The 23,555-nt window shown below is 41.0% G+C and overlaps 1 protein-coding gene across 1 annotated transcript; it reads left to right on the top strand.

Annotated features, from left to right (window-relative positions):
- On the top strand, positions 1–22,600 carry TRMT11 (tRNA methyltransferase 11 homolog). The gene is given in 14 exon segments (XM_083497964.1): positions 1–141; positions 2,445–2,459; positions 2,462–2,515; positions 4,512–4,585; positions 5,020–5,101; positions 5,220–5,312; positions 5,562–5,696; positions 6,761–6,917; positions 8,911–8,991; positions 10,659–10,823; positions 12,896–12,968; positions 14,452–14,583; positions 15,936–16,056; positions 22,032–22,600. Coding segments are annotated over 14 exon segments (1,422 nt in total). The 5' UTR covers positions 1–33; the 3' UTR covers positions 22,164–22,600.
- The last annotated feature ends 955 nt before the right edge of the window (positions 22,601–23,555 follow it).

Below are 23,555 nucleotides of genomic sequence, written 5' to 3' on the forward strand. Positions count from 1 at the left end.
CCGCCGTGATGCTGCTCTTCTTCCTCCGCGCGCATGCGGGCTTCGGGAGGCGGAGGCGGCGTTGCGATGGCGCTGCCCAGCGCGGGTCTTCCGCGCTACCTGCTGCTGCTGGCGCAAGAGAACCTGGAATTCCGGCTGCCGGTGAGTCCTGAGCGCGAGAGCCGCAGCGACGCCCGGAAAGCAGAGCGCGCGCGCGGAGCCGCGGCTGTTTCTCCCCCACCCCAAGCACAGGACAAGCGAAGGAAGGAAGGAGCCTTTGCTTTCCAGGCTGCTGACAAAATGCATTGTTTACGAACGAGCCCCGGGCTTTTCAAAGGCCCTCCTTCCGTGTACAAATCACACCCGCGGGGGGCTGCTGCAAACCCTCGTTTCCTTGACATAGCGGAAGAGCCCGTTAGTTTCATTGTGGTAGCGGTGTGCCAATGAAATGTTGATTCATACATTGGATTTCTATGTACAGTATAGAAACACAGATACGTGTGCTATAGCAGCGCCGGATTTACGTACTGTATAAGCTGAACAAGCTGTAGCTTAGGGGCCCACTCTCTTGGGGGCCCCAAAAAAATTTAAAAGGAAAAAAACTGGATGTACATTTCCAAAATATAAAATAAAATAAAACCTACATACAGCAACAGTATTTTGTGTTGTGTAGGCTCCTATGATGTAAGCAATGGGCAGTGCCGGATTTATGTATAAGCTAAACAAGCTATAGCTTAGGGCCCCACTCTCTTGGGGAGTTCCAAAAAAATTAAAGGGGAAAAAACTGGATGTACTTTGATAAAATACATATTTTGTTATGTGCAAATGGCTTTAGATACCTATTAGGTCCATAAATTACCATATAGCATATATTCAACACAAAAAACAGCGACAATTTGTTGTTGGCAAAGGACAGCTGGACATATAAAGGGCCCCATCACCTTCAGTAGCTTAGGGCCTCAGCAAACCTAAATCTGGCCCTGTGCCACAGTAACAACCAAAAGCAATACCCCCACCACACATACTGTATTGGCCTGAATATAAGCCTCACTCCCCGCCCCCCAAATCCAACCATGAAAAGTTTAAGTGCGGCTTACATTCACGACCTTACAATATGCAGCAAGGAGCCCGGGGCAAACAGTGCCAGGAACGGGGCAAAGCAGTGCCCTCCCCGTGTGTAGTCCCCTGTTCTCTCACCCAAGGCCGGGAAGGGAGACAGTGAGGAAGGGGAAACACAGCATGGATCTCCCCCCCCCCCAAGTATGCAGCCAGGAACAGCGAGGAAGGGAGCAGCTTATATTCAGCTATTTCCCCCTTTTTTCTCCCCCCCCTTCCAGTTTTAAAGGTGCAGCTTATATTCGGGCCAATACGATAGATTGTGGCGGGGGCGTAAATTGTTTAATTAGCCAAAGGCCTGGGAGAAGAGAAATGTTTTTGCCTAAAGATATGTAAGGAAGGCGCCCGGCGAGCCTCCCTGGGGAGACCATTCCACAAATGGGGAGCCACCACAGAAAAGGCCCATTCTCATGTTGCCACCCTCTGGATCTTTCATGGAGGAGGCACACGAAGAAGGGCCTCGGATGAGGACTGCAGGATTTGGGTCAGTTAAGATGAGGAGAGGCGGTACTTGAGGTATGTGCGCCCATTGGCTCACAATCTGCAGATCTGATAGCCCATTTGAGCTTGGGGGGAAAAGGAAGAACTCATGCCTGATAGCTTAGAAAGGGAGAAGGTATCTCCCACTCTGATGTTCTGCACATTGAAACACGATACGACAGGATTTGGAACTGCATCCTCTTGACAAGATGTGCTGCAGTGAATAAATTCAATGAAGAAAGCTCCCTAGATGCCTGTAAGAAAGAGCACAGAGGAATGTTTTCTAGTGGTCTTCACTGGACTAAAAAGATCAACTCCCCCAGCTTTAGCTTTCACTGTTTTGTGTAAAGATAGCCTCATCAGTAGGGTGTCTCTGGTTTTTCCATAGGTTTGATTTTTAGGAGGTACCTTTAATGTACATACTGAAAATGTGAGCCTTTTATTCCAGCCAAAGCTGAGCATCTTTCTTACTGCAATCCTATTTACATTCACCTAGGAGAAAACATATTGAACAGAATGAGTTTATGGTACTTCCAAGTAACAGTTGCATAGGATTGTCCATCTCATTGAAATTGCATGCTCTCACTTTATCTAGCTTGTGTGCTGAGTGTTTATATATACCAAGTGTATATGGACACTGATTTTTGGATGCTTTCTGTTGTATGCAGTTCTCTGTGATTCTCGGAGCTGTACTCTCGTATCTGCAGACCTTGGAGTAAGTGCCACTAAGTCCCACTGAGTTTATGTAGGTGGGCTACTAGGGAGAGAGCTTTCTCAGTGGTCAGAGCCTATGTGGAATGCTCTCCTCAGAAAGGGTTGCCTGGTCTATGTTCTTTAAAAAATATTTGTTTTGTAATCTTTTCTCCTAGGAAATAAAGTTCTCTGGTTTCCCTCTGGTGGTGGTGGACGATTCAGCGATGAACAGGAATTGAGATTAAATGTAAGTATTAGATTGTGAATAAGTCTGTGAATCTTCAGCTCCTGTGTGGTTTATTTATTTCCCCAAAAAAACTTTAGTGAAATATGTATTTTAGAGCTAAGCTTGAATCTTAGTTGCATTATTATTAAAATTCTTTAGATAGAAACAGACCTGGAAGAAATATTGTTCTAGAATTGAATGTGCCTACATTGGCTTCATAATTAATATTAGGATGTAGTCTTTTGCATAAAATTATCTGAAATGTAGAATACAGAAATCAATTATTTATTATTATTATTATTATTATTATTATTATTATTATTATTATTATTATTTGAAATGCTGAAAATTGAACTGCTTTGTGGACAGTGCTTTCTTTTTAAAAAACATTTTTTATTAAAGATTTATTGGTTACAAAATTATGTGCAATGTCTCTTTTTTCAAGTTACATTTTCTACAGATCAGTTTCATTTGTTGAGACATTAGTGTTACATTAGGAAGAAAAGGGGGAAAGAGGTGGAGGGGCCATGGTGGGGGTGGGGTCAGGTGGCAATGCTTCTATTCTACTTAATGTGTGGGTGGGTGGGTGGGGGGTTGTGTCAGCATCGCTTGTGAAGGTTCTCTTTACTAGCCGCTTGTGTTCCTTTGGTGGTGAGAGAGGTTGGGGTTGGCCTAGGGTGTGATTGTTTGTTTGTTGATTGGCTGTCAGACCCTGGAGAGATCTGTCAGGAATAAGGATGGATCAGTGGACAGTGCTTTCTCTGGTGCGCGTTATGATCTTTGCTTAGTGGGTTATATTCAGTTTTTAAAATTCATAGTGCCATCTGCTGGAAAACTCGCTTCCTGACCAACAATGAAATCAAACAAAGCACATGCAGCAACCAAGTTCATGCAACCCACAGAATGAGCCTGAGTATCATTCCCCTGAGTGTAGTTCGGTGTCCTAGCTGTAGTTTTTGCTGGGGGTTACTCTTGTTAGAATATCACTTCTGCCTGTTCATTCCCACTGTGCTCCCTAGGATGCAAAGATTACGCCTCTCTATGCATGGACCTCTGCAAAATTCTTAATCCCTTTATGGTTATATAAGAGCCAATGAAGGAATTAATGTGCTATTTTATCTCTTTTAGCCCCTCCTTAACCACGATCTACGTATAGTCAAGGTTTGTTAGAGGAAACCAAATTTCCTAAACTCAGCTTTTGCTGCGTGCTGCCAGCAGAACAGAATCATCTCTTGAAGGATGCATTGAAACATACATTAAAGGACCTTCTATATAGAGGTTGACTTGAATTCTATCCTAGGGTCCTGCTGTCTTTTTGTAACAGTGATTCAGGCCTGAAGTGACAGACTAAGTAAACAACCAGAAGGCGCACAATCACAAACAAGGTCTAGGTGGTGATAGAGCCTTCTGTGTAAGAAGCCGGACATAAAATATAGAGACTTATAGCGTGCTCATGCAATACGGAACCCCTCTTCACAAACTGAAATGAAAGCCAAATATTCAAAGCTGTCAGTCTTAGCTTGCCCCCCCCTGCCCTGCCCTGCCAAACGCCAATTCCTGCTTGGGCTGGACACAGATATCTGAGATAGAAAGATTATTGCATTTTGTTACCTTTCTGCAGGGGAAAGTGGTAGAAGTGATGGCAACATTAAGGAAGGCAGAAGCTGAAGAGAGGTTCTAGGAACATTGGATTAGTTGGCATGCTTGTCTGTCAATTCCGTGACAACTGAAGAACACACGTTTTAAGCTTTCCTCTTGTAGTTCCATTTGTCTTCTCCCTATGTCAGTGGATTTTGCTGGACAGCAGTTCGCATGACCCCTGACCATTGGGCATGCTGGCTGGTGCTGATGGGAGTTGGGAGTCCGACGATGTCAGAAGGGCCACAGGTTGCCCATCCTTGCCCTATTGTGGCACAAGCAGTCCAGTTGTCATTCTTTACAGTGCCTTTTCCTTAGCATTATTGATCTTTTCTCTTTCTTTCTTTCTTTCTTTCTTTCTTTCTTTCTTTCTTTGCAGTCTCCATTTTGGATTCTTAGCATGCCTTCAGAAGAGATGGCAAGAGGACTGATGAAGCGAACAGTGTGTGCAAAGTAAGGGCTATGCTTTTTGAAAAAAGAAACAGCCTGCGTCCTAAGTTTCCATCTAAGTTTTGCCATCTCATTCTTCTGTTGTTTGGGATGTAGCTCTGCTTCTGTGCTGAAGCATAAATTGTTTCTGGAGCTTTAACTCTTGAAAAGCTCATTTGCTGTACAAGTTAATAAACCAAATGTAAGGACTACGTGGGTTGTTTTTTTCCTTGGTGTGTGGCAACATTTTGTTCAGTTTTGTTACCTGAAAATATTTCAAAGTTACTTATGCATATGTCCCATTGAATGTTTTCAGTAGAACTTGAAAGTAAATCATGAAAAGTAAAATTGTGGCGTTCAAGAGCATGTTGAATCAGAAGATTTATAAGGGAACTAGGAAAAGCATTTATGAATATTTTTTTCCCTTTGCTGAATGTAACCTGTTACAATACTTTCAGATCTGTATTTGAACTGTGGGGTCATGGGAAATCCGCAGAAGAACTGTACTCTTCACTGAAGAACTATCCAGCAGAGAAAATGGTTTGTATAAGAGAAGCTGGTTTGGGTTTTGTTCCGTCTTTTTGGAGCCTGTTACACAGTTGTACCCAATAGTGTATTGCTGCTTGTTCTAATCAAATCTTGTTTTGCTTTGTTTTAGGCCCCATTTTTACAGTCCAATCTAACTTACAAAATAAATGTTCACACTTTTAACAAAACACTAACACAAGAAGAGAAGATTCAGAAGATAGATGTAAGTAGACTGCAATTTCTTGAAATCATTTCTTATATTTGTGCTCTTCCTTAATGAGTGATAGTGTTTTTGATTTTCACACCTCCTTTGGTAACTTGTTGGAAAGGCACCATATACATATTTAAAACTATAATCTGAATACTTTTAGTAATTATTTGGGTTTAGTAAGCCAGTACTCATTTTATGTTTCAATAATAGTTACTTATATTTATGTGTTTCTCCCCCTCCCTCTCCCCCTCCTTAATACAGTCTTTAGAATTTTTACCATTTGAAGGAAAAGTAAATTTAAAGAAACCAAATCATATATTTTGGCTTCTGGAAGATTATGGAATGGATCCAAACAATATCCCAGAACAGCCCCTTGATTTATATTTTGGGAGATGGGTGAGTACAGTCATTTTATTAATAATTAAAGAATTGTTACAGCATGAAAGAGAAATGATAGCTGAGAATAAGTTGATAGTGGGGCATGATTTCTTCATATTTTGATCATAGATCTTTTTAATACCATAAGCAGGTGGTAGGCAAAGTTAGACTGGGACTTACTCAAAGATCTGAATGATTTGAAGTAGCTCAGCAAGGATTTCTAACTCCCAATTGTTTGAACCATGGCAGCAACAAAACGAGTCTTTCCCTTCCCCCCAACCCCCACTCCAAATTATACTACCAAAATAAAGCTGATTGGAGGACAGGCTTAACTAGGAGTGTATTTTTGTGTGGAAGGACTGCAAGCTCAGTTCAGATAACACAAAACAAATTCCTAGGCTTTCATAATTATTTTGTACCCAGTTCCTGTCGGTGGATCTTAGGGTTTGGGGGAGGGGGGGGCGGAATCCAAAGAGATCCTGCCTGAAATCTTGCCATCCCAGTTATCAGCATCTTTGATGACATATTAATATTTCTGACACACATTTTTCATTTACGGCACTAAATAGCAGTGATGGGCAGATGTCCAACCTTAATCAGCTGTCTAGCAAAGAAAGTTGAACTATGTGACTTTGGCCTAATTCAGATAGTCAGTTCTTACATTCTTAAACAGTTGCTCCAGCTGAGATTACTTACATCTCATCAGTTAAAGACGTAGTGTGGCCATACTGGTTGGTGCTGATGGGAGGTGGAATCCAGCAACATCTTGAGGGTCACAGCCCACCTGCCCCAGGTTAAGAGATGCCTAGCATGCTTTATAAAATTTAGACCTATTGGCTGAACTCTAGGATTCTAGGGCTTTTTGTTTTTTTGTTTTTTTAAAGTTTAGTTTTGGACAAGAAAGCGTATTAGACAAGAAAGCGTATTGGACAAGAAAGCGTATATTAGTCAGTCAGTGTCATGAGCCGGCGTAGCATGTGTGTTTGCTTTTGGAAACCAAGGTACCAGTACAGTTCTGAGTATTTTGAGTAGTTATTGGTAACCAAAGTTAATGGTTCCTTTCTCTCTTTACCTTGCCACAGATTGCCGATGGACAAAGGGACCTTATTGAGTCATACAGTGTAAAAAGGAGACATTTTATTGGGAATACAAGCATGGATGCCTGCTTGGCTTTTCTTATGGCAAACCATGGGAGAGTGAAACCAAATGATGTTGTTTTTGATCCATTTGTGGGAACAGGTATTTTTTCCCCTCCTCCAATTAATTTGTATACAGCCTGCACCATGTGTAAAGTTGCCTGTCAAATTTGTATATGTTATCTCCCTGGGTTCTATCTTTTCTCTTGACATGTTAGAAGAATTTGTTTTTATTAAGTATACCTCATCCATGACAACACTGGTTCCATATTACTGCTTGGCCATTTGTGATCTGTTCTTATCCTGTGACAGTTCATGTGAGCAATCTCTGATGTTGAAAGAACAATAGAGCCCTTTGTTATCCTCACTTGCCTGCTCAGGGAGCGGTACTCTTAATACATCTACAGTGGTGCCTCGCAAGACGAAATTAATTCGTTCCGCAAGTCTCTTCGTCTTGCGGTTTTTTCGTCTTGCGATGCACGGTTTCCCATAGGAATGCATTGAAAATCAATTAATGCGTTCCTAGGGAAACCGCCTTCAGACCAGGTCCGGGGACAGTCTGTCCCCGGACCTCTTCTGAAGGCTGGGGGGGGGGGGGACAAGGGCTTTTCTTCCCACCCCCAGCATTTTAAAAAAGCCCGGGACAGCGGAGGACTTCTCCGCTGTCCGGGCGATCTTAAAATGCTGGCGGGCGGCATTTTAAAATCGCCCCGGACAGCGGAGGACTTCTCCGCTGTCCGGGGCGATTTAAAAGCCCCTGGGAAGGCAGGCAGGGGGGACAAAGACTTTTGCCCCCCGCCAGCCTTCAGAAGAGGTCCTGGACCTCTTCTGAAGGCGGGCGGGGGGCGAAAGTCTTTGCTCCCCCCCCCGCCTGCCTTCAAAAGGTGTCCCCGCAGCGGCGGGAGGTGTCCCCTGCCCCCCGCCCGGCTTCGGAGCACCGGGAGAAGCGATCTCCCCGCAGCCCCTTGCTGCAAAAAGAGGTCCAGGGGCAGCGGGAAGCGAAGCGCTTCGCTTCCCCGCTTCCCCCGGACGTCTTTTGCAGCAAGGGGCTGCAGGGAGATCGCTATCTCCCCCCAGCCCCTTGCTTCAAAAGAGGTCCGGGGCAGCGGGAAGCGAAGCGCTTCTTCCCCGCTTCCCCCGGACGTCTTTTGCAGCAAGGGGCTGCAGGGAGATCGCTATCTCCCCATCCCCTTGCTTCAAAAGAGAAGACCCGCTGTCCCCGGGGCAAGCTTCGTTTTGCGAAGCAAGCCCATAGGGAAATTCGTCTTGCGAGGCAACTCGAAAACGAAAAAACCTTTCGTTTTGCGAGTTTTTCGTCGCGCGAGGCGTTCGTCTTGCGGGGTACCACTGCACTTCAGTTCTCATAAGTGGTACATTGGAAGTCAAGGAACAGGAAGTGAATGTTCAACAGAGCTTTCTCTGGAGACTGGGAGTGTCGGTAGCACATATAGGAATAAACACTGCAATCATGTTTCCAGGTTTGTAGGCAGGAAATACTCCTTCACATTCTTGTAGGCTTGATAGAAAACCTATTTTCTTCCTTTGATGACCTTTTTCTGATATACCAGCAGGGGGCGAGTTTATCCCATTTATATTGTTCATTTAGAAGCAGCTCTGTGAAATATATATATATATATATATATGTGTGTGTGTGTGTGTGTGTGTATTTTCAAGACAAGATAAACCACAAGTAGCAATGGGCATAAAGGGAGTTTAAAAGCAATTGCAATAATATGAGAAGAGAAGGCTTTCTGGCAGAAGACATAAGACGTTCAAGGGATTAAAGGCAAATGGTGCTGTATCAAGTTTGGGGCTGATGTCAAGTATGAGATTTGATTTAGATTCAGAAATAGGCTCTTGCCTTTGTCCTTCTAGCCGGCAATGCTTCACACCCTTCTTAAATAATATGTGTGTGAAACAGTTGTGTATGCCAGGCGACATGTGGCATTGAGGGGCGTTATTTGTTTTGGCACACATCTATTTGCTTCTCTGCTGTATTTCTGCAATATGAAATACATGTATCAAATACCTTTTGCTGTTGTATTCCCAAATAGTTGCATCGTCAGCACCGAGTGGTTTTTTTCTTTATTTTGCAGGTGGACTTCTTATTGCTTCAGCCCACTTTGGAGCGTACGTATGTGGGACAGATATAGATTATAACACCGTACATGGACTGGGTATGTTGCTTTCAGTTCTTAGCAGTGAAAATGTAATTATTTGCTTTATTACACAAGTTTAGCAACTGCTTGATCTTGGAAAAGAATCAGAGATCTTCCTGTTCAAGCTTGGTCAGAGACGGGCGCATTCACTTAAACCTACCCTCTATATCTATGCGCTCCTGGGCATAGTGGATCATGGGCAACAGGCAAGTTGACTGCAGAAAGGATTTTTTTTTAATGGCACTGCAGTGGATGATGCAAATGAGAGTGCAAGTTTTCTTAGGGTTTGCTTTTGATTCACGTTTATGTCAGGTAACTACCTACACCCAAACCCAAGATGAAATTAAAGGTAACTGCCAAAAACCTTACTAAAGTTTTTCCTAAAATGCTTTGATTTTGAGTAGCACTTTTCACAAGAGAACACACTATATTGCGTTCACTATATTGTAGAGATTTCCCTATGGATTTTGCAGTCACAATGTACAGATCCCTACACGTGATTGCCCTAGGAGATGCCTGCACATGTTGGAGTTTCCTTTTTTACGTGATCCCTGTGCATCTGCTGCATGATGAGATGTATGACCTCCACGCAGATATAGAACTTATGCTTAGGTTGTGCAGAAGACACACAAATTACAGATATGTGTTGAGCTCACATATCACAGCAGAGAAAGGGATGGATGAGTTCCAGTTTTTCATGTTACCGCATTCAAAGAAGAAGTCACTTCTACCTTTGCCAATGTTTCTTTGATGCGGGTGGCACTGTGGTCTAAACCACTGAGCCTCTTGGGCTTGCTGATCAGAAGCTTGATCAGTTCAAATCCGCACAATGGGGTGAGCTCCCGTTGCTCTGTCCCAGCTCCTGCCTACCTAGCAGTTCAAAAGCACGCCAGTGCATGTAGATAAATAGGTACCGCTGTGGTGGGAAGGTAAACGGCATTTCCATGCGCTCAGGTTTCTGTCACGGTGTTCCGTTGCACCAGAAGTGGTTTAGTCATGCTGGCCACATGACCCGGAAAGCTGTCTGTGGACAAACGCCGCCTCCCTCGGCCTGAAAGTGAGATGAGCGCCACAACCCCATAGTCGCCTTTGACTGGTGGACTTAACCATCCAGAGGTCCTTTACCTTTACCTTTTTTGAAGTTCCAAAGCCACTTGATAAATACAGCTGCAGCTCTAAGGGTTAAATGGCATCCAAACTATGTCCATGGCATTTACTTCCTTTTCTTACACTACAGTGGTACCTCGGGTTAAGTACTTAATTCATTCCGGAGGTCCGTTCTTAACCTGAAACTGTTCTTAACCTGAAGCACCACTTTAGCTAATGGGGCCTCCTGTTGCCGCTGCGCCGCCAGAGCATGATTTCTGTTCTCATCCTGAAGCAAAGTTCTTAACCTGAAGCACTATTTCTGGGTTAGCAGAGTTTGTAACCTGAAGCGTATGTAACCTGAAGCGTATGTAACCTGAGGCACCACTGTATTAGAATAACTTTTAAGTTTCTTGTACTTATTGCTGATATGGGATGTGTTCAGGAGCTGTGTTAGTTATAGATTAAAAATTGGAAGAGATACCTTATATGAGCGGAACTGAAATAAATTATGGCAGGAATTGAAGGCCATGGGTAATCATTTGAATCCAATATGGCATGAAATTGAGTTGGCATTATTTACTCCCCACTGCTCCCAGGCAAAGCTAGCAGAAAGAACCAGAAGTGGAGAGGACCTGATGAAAATATCAGAGCGAACCTCCGTCAGTATGGTTTGGAGAAGCACTACCTTGACGTATTAGTTTCTGATGCATCAAAAGCCATATGGAGGAAGGGGGTGAAGTTTGATGCAGTAATTACAGACCGTAAGTTAATGCACAGCCTAAAATATGTATGATTCATAAATTCAGTTTGTAGTGATAATGGAAACATCTGCAAGCTTGTCATAGTTTGCTCTTCGAAAGAGAATGCTAGAGCAATAACATCCAGACTGAATGGAATATGCTGACTTGTTTGCAAGGAGGTAGTGAGCCAATTGCCCCTCAGTTCATGCATCTTTTATGTTATGAAGAACAAAGTCTTGCAGGAGCAGTTCCCGGTAACTTGGGACTAGTAGTGCTAAAATAGCGTTTTTCCCTGAGAGTAAGCATATTTTCCCTGATTGCATCTCAACCTCATAATGGATATAAACATGCTTCTGTGTAGCCTTAAATGCAAATATCATGCTGACATCTAGACCCCTTATATTGAAGCTGGCGGCTTTCAAGTTCGCATTGTAAAAAAAGATTGTGGTCTGTAGTTTGACCACCTGCAAGTATTCACTGAATAAACTTTTATGTAAATGTAAATTTATTTACATTGAATGTGTATATTATTAAGAGTTGTATCTTTTTTTGGGAAACGCTCAATTTTTGTCTTTTTTGTTTCTGAGATTAGCACTTTGAAGCCATTTTAAATGTGGCAGTGATCATAATAGACAGTTGCTTACTGGAGTGTTTCCATACTGAAAATTCTTGGTTTCCAGTTTGGTTATACATTAGCTTGCCAGTAATTTGTTAAAGAATTTAAATGTTCTTTCATGCCTATTCATAAACAGGAAGCTTAGGAAAACAAAACATAACCATCTCTCACTATGTATTGGTTGTTGAAGCTGTTCATGAAAAAGATATGCCATTTCTTATAAAACAGGAGAATTCCCTCTTTGATCTCCTTCTTTTGAATACACAGCCTTTACAAGGCAATGCTTGTAGGTGTTGGCAATATTTGGGAAGCAGAGAAATGTTCTTCAGATGCAGAACTGGAAATTAACTTCATAATGTTAATTGCAAGTCAGTGTGAATTAAACACCCCTCTCTAATTAGTGACTCCGAAAATATTCCCCCAAGTGTCTTTGGAAAGCCTTAAGCAGCTTTTAAGACTGTGAATAATGTTCAGCTAGCACTTTGACACCATGCAGTTATATCTGAACATGGAATATATAATATCTGAAGAAAATACGTACCAAGTTTCTAAATTTTACAGTTTCCACATACAAGTACGAAAGGCATTTATTTTCTTAATAAAACAGTACACTAGCTATGGATGGAGAAAAACATACTAATAGCTTAGAAAATGCATGGATGCTTTTCCAACAGTAGGACGTGTGATCTGTTAAAAATACACATTTTAATCATTGCATCAAGTTTAAGAGGCGTTGTCTACAGTTGCTGAAGTGTTATAATTCATTTGATGTAAAAGCAATCTAATACTGTAATAAATTTTATAATTTCTTAATAAGCACAACTTATTAAGATTTACTAAAAAGAAAGAAAAGGCATCAAATTTATGCTATACATCTAATGAGACCCTGTGCTTTAAGGGTGAATAAATTATGATAATTATTTTATTTGTATCTTAGTTTGCCAGATCATTTGAGCTGCCCGAAGCTGAAACACAATGATGAAATGTGAATGGCAAGCAACATATCACATACAACAGTCTGAAAAACAAAGGAAGGAACCAAGTACCCAGCACTGAGATAAAAAACCAGGCCATAGTCTGCTGGTTTTTTTTTTAAAGAAATAAAAAGGCTACAGGGTGGTGTTGGTGCCCTGCCTATCTAGAAGCCAAGCAGATTTTCTGGGACAGACTTCCATGCTACTATAGAGAAAGCTGCCTATCTCCCATCACCATTAGTCGTGTCTCTGATGGCTGCAAGATGTGGAGATTCGCCTATTCCTGAGTGGATGTGCCTATTCATGTGTGGAAGGAGGCATGGAGGGCTTTGAAAGTTTCTTGAATTGGGCTGAAATGAATCTGAAACCTCTATAGATAGCATAGTTTCAGGCTCCAGGGATCAGGCTTTGTCTTGAATGCTCACTGTTGCCTTCAGCCTCAGCTAGAGTTTCTGAACAGGTTGTACTGATGGATACGTGTCGTACATTCTTGATCTGTGCAGCTCCATACGGCATACGAGAAGCCACCAGAAGAACCGGTTCGCAGAAGGAAATGGCAAAGATGGCAGAAAGAGGGTAGGTAAACGGTGGGTTGAGAATGCAGGTGTCTGAATAGAAAAACAGCTGTGGCTTCAGAAGCCTTTTTGCCTTTTGCTAAACATTCCAGCCTTCTGCCAAACCAGCGACAAATCCGACAGGGCTGTTTTTAATTACGTTGCTTGTATGTACGTAGCAACCACTCTGTCAGTGTGTCTCTCGAGTTTTTAAAACACAGGGATTAGGAATCTGACTACTACATGTTTCCCATATGGAAAATGGGGAGCCTCTTCTATTCTGGTTTTGACATCGGAGTCTGGCACCTAGTGTGCATCTTGATGCAGTTACACAGTAGCAGGTAGAAAACTGGTGGGGAAAGTTCTTCAGCAATGTCAGTGGAGGTTTCCTTCTGAATCTTAACCCCATGCCTCGCCACTATGACGTGGTGGCTTTTCGGACTTGGGATAGCAGTTAGCAACCCTTTTAGTGCCTGAAATCCCAAATATTTTAGTCTGTCTCTATTGTTGTGATGGATACATCGTTATATTCTTGTACAGTCGTACCTTGGTTTTCAAACGGCTTAGTTCCCGAATGTTTTGGCTCCCGAACGTCACAAACCCAGAAGTGACTGTTCCGGTTTGTGAACTATTTTTGGAAGTTGAACATCAAATGGGGCTTCCACAGCTTCTGATTGGCTGCTAGAGCTTCCTGCAGCCAATCAGAAGCTGCAATTTGGTTTGCGAACATTTTGGAAGTCGAACGGACTTCCGGAACGGATTCTGTTCGACTTCCAAGGTACGACTGTATTTATTATTTTTGTATGTTGCTTTATGACTCCTTCAGGCTGTGTGAAGCGATAAATGTAATTAATTAACTAAACTAATACAACGTTCAGTAAATTATGAGGACAGTGCCTGCTGCCTGCTGCCAAATCAGGGTTTGCTATGGCCCAGTTCTATATTTCGCATTATAATCTGCATCCTACTGTGATGGTGCGTTGCATTAAAACTTGGACAGAAAGGCAGTTTTCCTGAAATTGAAACGAAGTGGTATTGTACTGTCATTTCTCAACACAGCCTTATTTTAATACGCACTGCCTCTTCCCTTTCTACCATGAACCACCCACACATACAATTATGTTACCTTTAGCTTACTTTTGACACAGATTTGAAACCTGTGGGAATTTGTCGAGCTTCAGCTCTGATAATCCCTCTGGGACATATTCCCCATCCCTGCTTTCACTATATTTTGTTTTCCCCTCCAGAACTGCTTTCTGTTTTTACCCACAGTAATAATTTTATATGAAGTTCTTGTGCAATCCTGGTTTCTTTCTGTGGCCAGCATAAATCTAGGTCTTATTTCAATGTATTTTTTTTAACCTGGGAGAGAGACCTGACAAACCTGTGATGGATGCTATACGCTAGGTTCTGTTCTTATTGTGAAATCAGCACGCTGTGTTTAAATAATACAAAATAACAATGAAGCTGCTACCAATTAGTTATTTTTTCAAAATTTTACCCAGCGCAGAAAATCACATCTCAATTTCTTCCAATTATCATCTGAGTGACATCCTTTTCGACCTGTTAAAATTTGCAGCTGAATACTTGGTACTTGGAGGAAGACTGGTCTACTGGCTTCCTGTGTATAAACCAGAGTATGTATATATTCAGATACAGTGAATGTCTTTAATATGTTACATGGTAACTTCTGCAGACTTTAAGGATGGGCATTGTCTAGGGGAACCCTGGGGCAGACTTATCCTTAAGTGAACACCTTCTCTCGGTCTCATCAGCATCAGAGGCACGGTTGCTCGTGACATGAGAGAGAGCCAAAGGCTTTTTCTGTGGCTGCTCCCATACTGTAGAATTCCCTTCCAAGAGAGGTGAGCTTGCCTCGCTCCTTGTTATCTTTCCACTGGCAGGCTAAGACCTTCCTATTCTGACAGCCCTTTGAAAACCAGGAGCAGATGATATTGGCCACTGAACTGATATCAGGGCAATTGCTATCTTAATGCTGGCTTTAGATACATTTTGTTTTTATTTTGACTATTGTTTTTAACTAGTTTGTTTTCATTACATCGGATTTTATAAGAATATTTTAAACATGTTGTGAGCCTCCTTGAGTCCCAATGTGGGAGAAAGGTGGGATTTAAAGACATCAAATAAATAAATAAATAAATAAATAAATAAATAAATAAATAAATAGTGTCTGCAGGGTGCCATAACATATCTAAAAATAATACATGGTAAATGCATGTAGCATTTATCTCCCATTAGTGGAGTGCCTGGCGTGCTCTGGTCCATGGGGTCATGAAGAGTCGGACACGACTAAACAACAACAAAGCTCCAGCCAGCATGACTAGCTAGTATCAGAATGAGTGACAAACATTTGTACTGCATATTAGTGTACTGATTGCTCTTGAATTGAGGATATATCGGTGACTGCTAAGGAATTTAGGTGTGGCTAGATTTAATTGCAGATGAAATAATTTCTGGTGGTCATTTTTTGGGGGGTGGGGGTAGTTTGGTAAGGAATTTACCGACCGAGCAGTCTGCCTTTTATCTCATTTGTATCCTGCCTTTCCTCCAAAGAGCTCAGGATGGCAGTAGTATATTTGCTGGATGTAGAGCTGAAAAGCAGCTAAGCATTGTATAAAGGACAGTTCTGATTGGAATGCTTGCTGGCAGACATCTTTTCATAATCTCTTTAAATGGTTTGGGTGCTGAAGCGCAAGAGAAACCCACATGAAACGTCCTTTTCCTGTTTGCAGCCAAACTTTCACCTGCATTCTGTCTTTTGTTTTGTTCTCTCTTTGTGCTACACATGTGGCTGTGGATTCTGAAAGCAATTAGCATACATTGTTTCTGGGAAATTTAATAAGGCCGTGAACCATGTGGAAGTGTACAGTTTAACTCAGTTTGAATCAGCCCTCTGGCTGTTCTGTTTCAGATTCACTTATTACAGTTCCTAAGCTCTTGTAGCCCTTTGACTGTTTATTTCTTCCAGATATACAGAAGAGATTATACCCCGACACCCATGCCTGAAACTTATTAGCAACTGTGAACAGATGCTTTCCAGCCACACGTCGAGACACCTGATAACCATGGAAAAAGTGAAAGATTTTGAGGTAATTGTTTTGATGGCTTTCTCGCAAAATAGCAGTTGTCAGATTCGAAACAGGTTTTTCTACTGTAGAAACGGAGGGAATTCACCGTACCAGACTCAGTGTGCCGTAAAGCACTTTTATAAGTTGGTTTTAGAAGGTTTGTAAAAGAGTCATAAATGCCAAAACAGGAAGCCAAAGTACTTGTTGCGCTGATGTACATGTGATTGAAGGACACTTGTCTTACTAGTATGTGTACTAGTAAACTTGTTAATACTGAGGCAGGGGAATTTCCTGTTCTATTTTTATTATTTCGGTTTTGAGGTGCTGCCTGGTTAGAACTGAAGTAACAAGAATGGTTAATTTTGCTGTTTCTATTATACTATGTTGCAAGATGTAGTTGCAAGCCCCACTGAAATCGGTAAAACTTCTGTATAGAAATATTTTTGTAAATACCTGCTAGGGGTGTAGAAGAGAGTGAAACACCTTATTCTATGTACGTTGTTTTTAACATTGTGTTTTCATTGTCGTAACCCGCCCTGGTAAGGGAAGGTAATCAATCATCGTCATTATCATATGCAGAAAACCATGTGTGTTACTTGGCGCAAAGTTCCCAAATAGGACCTGCTATTTAGTCAATATGCATAACTGCTCATGCTATGTATTTTTTCTGTGCCCCTCACCTTGAAGACAGCAAGCCCAGTTTAAAAGAAAAAAAAATACATATCTGAGCATTACTTTGCAATGCAGCATAAAGAAATAAATGTTGTCGTCTTCTAAAAGGAGCGCAGTTTGCAAGCATTTTTTAGTCAAAGGTGAACAACAGCTTCCAGTCCATTCCTAGCTGGATTTTAAAGTTCAATTAGGAGGATACTCCTGCATTTTGTCTGGATTTTAGTCCTACATTCTTTGAAGCCTCTGTTCTCCCCTCAACAACTTTTATTACATTTTAGGGTCGTCTAAGATAGGGCTTTGTACAGGTTGAAGGGTCTGATTATCAGCTTTGAAGTTCCCTTTTAAAATAAATAAATAATAATAAACCACTTAAAAAGCGACCAGAAATTTATCAGGATAAAAAATAATTAAGATCTCAGTAAACACAAATGGAGAAGAATATAAGTTTATCAGTAGGAATTCTCGGAGGTAGATTCTTCCTCTGACAGCAGCCCCCAAAAGAGGATGCATCCACTACCTGGTCCATGCCAGGTGTATTTGCATCCTCCCTCTGCTGCTAGACACCCAATGATTGGTCCACACCCCAAATACATTGGGCCCCATTGACGAAAAGATTCTTTAGATTTAGATCAATATTTTATTACATTTTTAGCAACAAGCCATTATTCAATTTCCCTGGGAGGGGAAAAAAAAAGATCTTACAGCAATTTAGTTTCATATGGATCATTATAACCCAAAGAATAAACTCATGCATACTGAAAAAGAAATAAAATACAAATGAGCATAATGAACAAATAGACACTTCCTACAGCTGTGTTCATAAAATACAGATGAAAAACCCTAACCAGAAATTTCACTTGCACACCCTTTTCTAGATTTGTTAAAATCTGAATGCTTTTTCCAGAGCTATTGCAATTGATTTTGCAGCTCCGGACATGTCTTACCCGTTTAGTCAGTAAATGCATTAATTTCTCACGGCTGGCATTCCTTCTAAACTTTAACAATAATGATCAGAATAGAATTGCCTTGTAGTCTCATATCTGATTCACACCCTGTGAAGAGATATGCCAACTTCTACATCACTATTAAATTACATAAACCCATAGTAATACTTCAAGAAAAGTTTCCTATATGTCCAGTGTTGTTGGCCTTAAGCACATTTAACAGAACGTGAATTATATGACAGCGTCAGCTGTTTCCAACTTTTTCTGGAAATGAGTGGCCTCCCTCTAAATAAACTACCACACTGCTCAGATATCAAGTAAAAATGCATCCTTGCTGTGTTCTGTTTGTGACTGGGATTTTATCTGATAGTTGACCGTCAGTTCCTACCTTCATCTACAAGGGCATACCAGCACATCAATTCCTAATGCAGTTTATTAAGAGATTTTATTAAGAGATTTGTGTACTCTCAGATGTATGCATGTTCCTTTGCAGATGTGGTGACAATATTTTCTTTAAAATGGAAAGATAAAACCATGCATTATCTTATTTTGCCTTCTTTATCCAACTTTAATACATGGAAATACCTGGTTTTTATACGTGGAAATGCATGGTAGGGACAACAAGAACAGAATCCTAAAAGTCACACTCCAAAACTTTCTCATTCCAGCACAGTAGCTCATAAAATAAACCCCAAAGGACATTTTAGATGGTCGTCTGCTACATCACGAGAAGCTGTATTTGGAAGGAAAAATATGGCAACAAATGCACAGGGGTCTGTTTGATAATGTCCAAAACATGGCATATTTAGCAGTAAACTATTTACCTATACTAGGGATGTGGGTGGCACTGTGGGTTAAACCACAGAGCCTAGGGCTTGCTGATCAGAAGGTTGGCAGTTTGAATCCCCGCAACGGGGTGAGCGCCCGTTGCTCGGTGCCTTCTCCTGCCAACCTAGCAGTTTGAAAGCACGAAGTGCAAGTAGATAAATAGGTACCACTCTGGCGGGAAGGTAAACGGTGTTTCCATGCGCTGCTCTGGTTTGCCAGAAGCGGCTTAGTCAGTAAAGCGAGATGAGCGCCGCAACCCCAGAGTCGTCCACGACTGGACCTAACCGTCAGGGGTCCCTTTACCTTACTATTTGCCTATACTGTTAGTGGAATAACTTCTGCCTTTGCTTCATTTTATGGAACATTCCAAGCCCTTGCTGAACATAGTGCAGAGATTAATATTCCCATGGTCAGAAATTGCACTGAACTCAGCAGACAAACTGTTAGCACTCTGAGCATAATAAATGAGTATTGCTGTCTTAAGTTACTGTTTATATGACAACTATAATACCACGGAAACAGTTCCCATATATTTATGCACACATACCTTTCCCGATTATACTGAACTGAGCTGGCTCCTTGTGACTAGTCCTAGTGTAGTACTTGGTGAACGCTATGCTAAGGTTGCTGAGGAGCTATTACACCATTACACCAGCTAGTTTCATCTTGGGCTGTAAATACAGTTTTGAAAGAGATTGTTTTAAAAAGCAGACTGGTTCCTTCACTTGAAAATTGTATCTGTGTTGATTGATCAAATTCTGAGATCTCAGCACAGCTCAGCACAAGAGAGCCTGCTATTAGGGCAGCAAACACATAATAATCTTCCCTTGAGAACGTTTGACTGGCAGGTTGAGTTTCCTTTATACTCTGCGTTCTCTCAAGGATTTAGCCACATAATCTTTTTTCTGCTGACTCTAACCTCTCTCAGCATATGAGTTGTTTCAGAAATCAGACTCAGAAGCATGTGGGATGTAGTGCCTGGAGAGATGTGAGCGTTTGCAGATTTTATTCCCTTAAGTGAAATTTGCGTTTGTCTGCAGTTTAAGCTCAGGAATAATTAAAGAAGGAAACATTTAAAAATTTAAAGGAATAGAACTGATTTATTACTACTGTAACTCATGAATGAATGCAATGTGCATACACACCTGACTAGCACACTGTAAATATTTATTTAAATAAGAACCTTTATTTTTCACATCAGTAACCTATTCTAAGCACTTGTATTTGAACATACATAATGCAAAAACAGGAAAACTGAGATAGAGGGTGAAAAACTGGCTTTTGTATTGTTTTTTCTTCTTCTGTTTTGTTTTAATAGATTTGTGTTTCACTATTCAGTCTCTCTTTTAAAAAAACCACTTTGCATTGCTTTGAGCAAATAAACCTGTGTAACTGCAACAGTACATCTCTTAGAGGTACATGTATGTATCCGAAATTCTGGTGAAATTAAACAAACAGAAATCATTGCCAAATTCTTCTTTTTTAAAGCAGCAGGGTTGTTTTTTTAAATAACAAAGCTAGGTTCTAAACTGCTCTTTTCAAGGCGTTTTGTTTTAATATTAGAGTTTGCTGAAAAGCAAAAAGCAAAGGATAAAGAGGCAATCACTCCTGGGCTTTCCCCATTAACTCCCCAGTCCGCTGTAGCCCTTGAGTATAAAATCCATGTATGTTAAGTTTTAGTGCAGGCTTCCTCAACCTCGGCCCTCCAGATGTTTTGAGACTACAATTCCCATCATCCCTGACCACTGGTCCTGCTAACTAGTGATCATGGGAGTTGTATGCCAAAAACATCTGGAGGGCTAAGGTTGAGGAAGCATGTTTTAGTGCATAGACATAAAGCTACAGTGTTGGTTAGACTGTTGTACTAGGACCTCAGAGACCAGGGTTCAAATCCCCAGTCCACTGAGTGGCAGACCTTGAGCCTGCTACTGCCTCTCAGCCTAACCTACCTCTCAAGGTTGTTGTGGGGATTAAATGAGGTTGGGGAAGAACCATGTACACTACTACCATGAGCTCCTTGGAGAAGAGTTGGAATATAAAGGCAATAAGTAAACAAAGCAGTTCTGTTTATGCAGATTATAACTTATTCTGGGGTGTGTTTCATCAAACTCCAGCAACGTTTTTCGACCAGACCTAAAATTAATGGCTACATTTGAAGACAGCAATGAATTGTCGTTAATCTTTATAGTTCATTGAAATACGCCAGGTTAATAAGCCAAGGTTTGAAGTTGTTTTAGTAAACCAGGGTAGTCTGTGTGGTGTTCTCCAGACGTTGATGAAAGGATTGTAAATCTACCATGCTCAAGAGCTGTCAACTGATTTATTCAAGAGTATGTATGTTAGAAGGGACGCGGGTGGCGCTGTGGGTTAAACCACAGAGCTTAGGGCTTGCCGATCAGAAGGTCGGCGGTTTGAATCCCCATGACGGGGTGAGCTCCCATTCCTCAGTCCCTGCTCCTGCCCACCTAGCAGTTCGAAAGCACGTCAAAGTGCAAGTAGATAAATAGGTACTGCTCCGGCGGGAAGGTAAACGGCGTTTCCGTGCGCTGTTCTGCTTCGCCAGAAGCGGCTTACTCATGCTGGCCACAGGACCCGGAAGCTGTATGCCGGCTCTCTCGACCAATAAAGCGAGATGAGCGCTGCAACCCCAGAGTCGGTCACGACTGGATCTAATGGTCAGGGGTCCCTTTACCTTTTTATGTATGTTGGAAGCCCTTGCCTACTGATAAAGTCAAAAGACTGGAACATAACTTGGCACTTAAGCTTTCTAAAGGTCAAGTAATGCCACTGAACAAGATGAGTGGTGGATCACTGCAGTCTTTCCAAACTGCACATAAACAAATAACCTTCCTACTTTTTTGGTCAGGGAAGTAAACTGGTGGGCTTAAATGGACCTGAGGCTTAATTTGACATGATGAACAGACTTCAGTTGAAGACCCAGACGTGTTGCAGGAAGAAGTCCCATAGCTAGACCAATCAAGGGGGATGGGAGTGGAATAAGTTTCAAACCTTCAAAAACTCAGTCTAAAATAACCTGATGATAGCATAGTGTCTGAGTGGCTGGGCTGGATTTGAATCTAGTCTCTGCTGTGAACTCATTAGCTGGCTTTAGGCGAGCATTATTACATCACCTGCAATATATGGTATATAATAATGACCTACCTGCATGATTTTTGCAAGGATTGCTGAGATAATATTTGATGATGATGATTCCCATATCTGATGACAAAAGTAGCCCACTGATTCACAGAAAATGCATGGCAAAGCTGTCGTTGTGCCTTTACAACAACAGATTTTGTGCCTGATCCAACGACAGGTGCATTTGACTACAGCATGGGGTGGAGACTTGCAAAATTTGTGACAGTGCTGATAATATAATGGCATACATTCCATCCAAAATTATTATTTGCCATTACAGCAGTTCCTAGGACCAAGCTACAAGCTTGTTTTTAATAGTTCCTTTGAGATCTTATAGATAAATTCTGAAGAAAATTGTTGAGTCGCACTGATGCAATATATACTGAATGTCTAAACAATGTATTTTAACACCAGGATGAAGACCGTGATTCTCACATATTGGACAGCCAGTACCTGCCATACAAAAGTCACAATAGCTTTCGTGAGAAATATTTCAGTGGAGTGACAAAGAGGATTGCCAAGGAAGAAAAAGACAGCCAAAAATAATTATATATATGACTAAAAGCAAAGAACGCACATCTGGACCTCAACATTATATGGATACTTCAGAGAACAAATACTGTTTTGAATTTTTTAAAAACTCAAAGCAAAAACCACAAGTTAAGAACAGTTCTTTTTCATTAACTTTGTTTATACCAGATTATTGCACAAGGTTTTTTGACCCTTATTTAATTTATTTTTGTACTTAAAGTTCAAATGATAATTGACTACATTTTTTATCACAATTTTTTTTAACCCATTACCTCTAGAAAAAAACTAATAAGTATTGTTTGACTTCTTAAACTGTGAACATCTGGAAGTCTTAAATAGACATAATACAATGATTAAGATTTTTTTATTATTAAGAAGATTGATTTCATTTGTTTTCTTTTTTGTATTTGATATGCAATAAAGTCAGTAAGAATTGTTGTGCATTTTAAAAATTGAGTTGCATACAGCAGTTTATCATTTCTTACCAACATTTCTGGGACCATAAACCCGCTCCCTTCCGGCACCCAGGTCTAGGATCCAGAGGCTATTAAACTTTTTCAATCCATTATACATCTGAAGCTCATCTATCTACTTTTGCATTTGGAATTGGAAGCTGATAAATTAGTAAGTACAAATGCGGCCAGTGAATGCTTACTAATACTTCCTCAAATCTGGAATAAGGAATCCATAACAACATCTTGCTTTTGAAAACCATGAAACCTGTGTTCTGCTTTTTGTGCCTATCTCCCCATGGGATATTGGAAAAATACATTATTTCCAGTTTCCTTTACATCACTGTTATTTAAATTTAGTGGCTCATAACAATTCTGTATTGTTCTATGTATTGCAGGACCCCATGCAAGTTTATTGCTATATAGGACAGTGCACATTCATGTGAGTTCGCTGGCTTAATTCAGCATCATGATGGTCAACACAACAGCAAGAAGATTTTGCTTTTCAGTGAAAATTATCTGATACTCACAATTTATGGTGTCTGGAAAGCATTAAACATTGTGTTTACGACTTTTTATGTATTCAACACTCAATCTAACCTTAGTGCAAGCTAGTTGCCCTTAGTTGCCTAAACATGGAATAAGATTCTCAGGCAGCAGTGATGTGATCAGATAAGAGTAAGTTCTGGCAATGATGAAAATTTAAGCCACACATTATTATTTCACTTTAAATTTATATACCACTCTTCATCCGTGCTTTTACAGTATTATATCAGTGCTGGGTACCTATGACTCACTGGACCCCTTTTTTTTTTACAGTTTTGGCTGTAAGACAAGAAATCATGCACAATACATAGAACATGGATATTTGGTCTCTGTATCATTCATTACAGATGGACAGATTCTCCTCTGCCTGCCAGAAACTAGTTACTTGTATAAGAGTTTATGTCTCCTA

This window comes from Podarcis liolepis (assembly GCF_965112155.1).
Source record: "Podarcis liolepis genome assembly, chromosome: 3".
NCBI classification, from domain to species: Eukaryota; Metazoa; Chordata; class Lepidosauria; order Squamata; family Lacertidae; genus Podarcis; species Podarcis liolepis.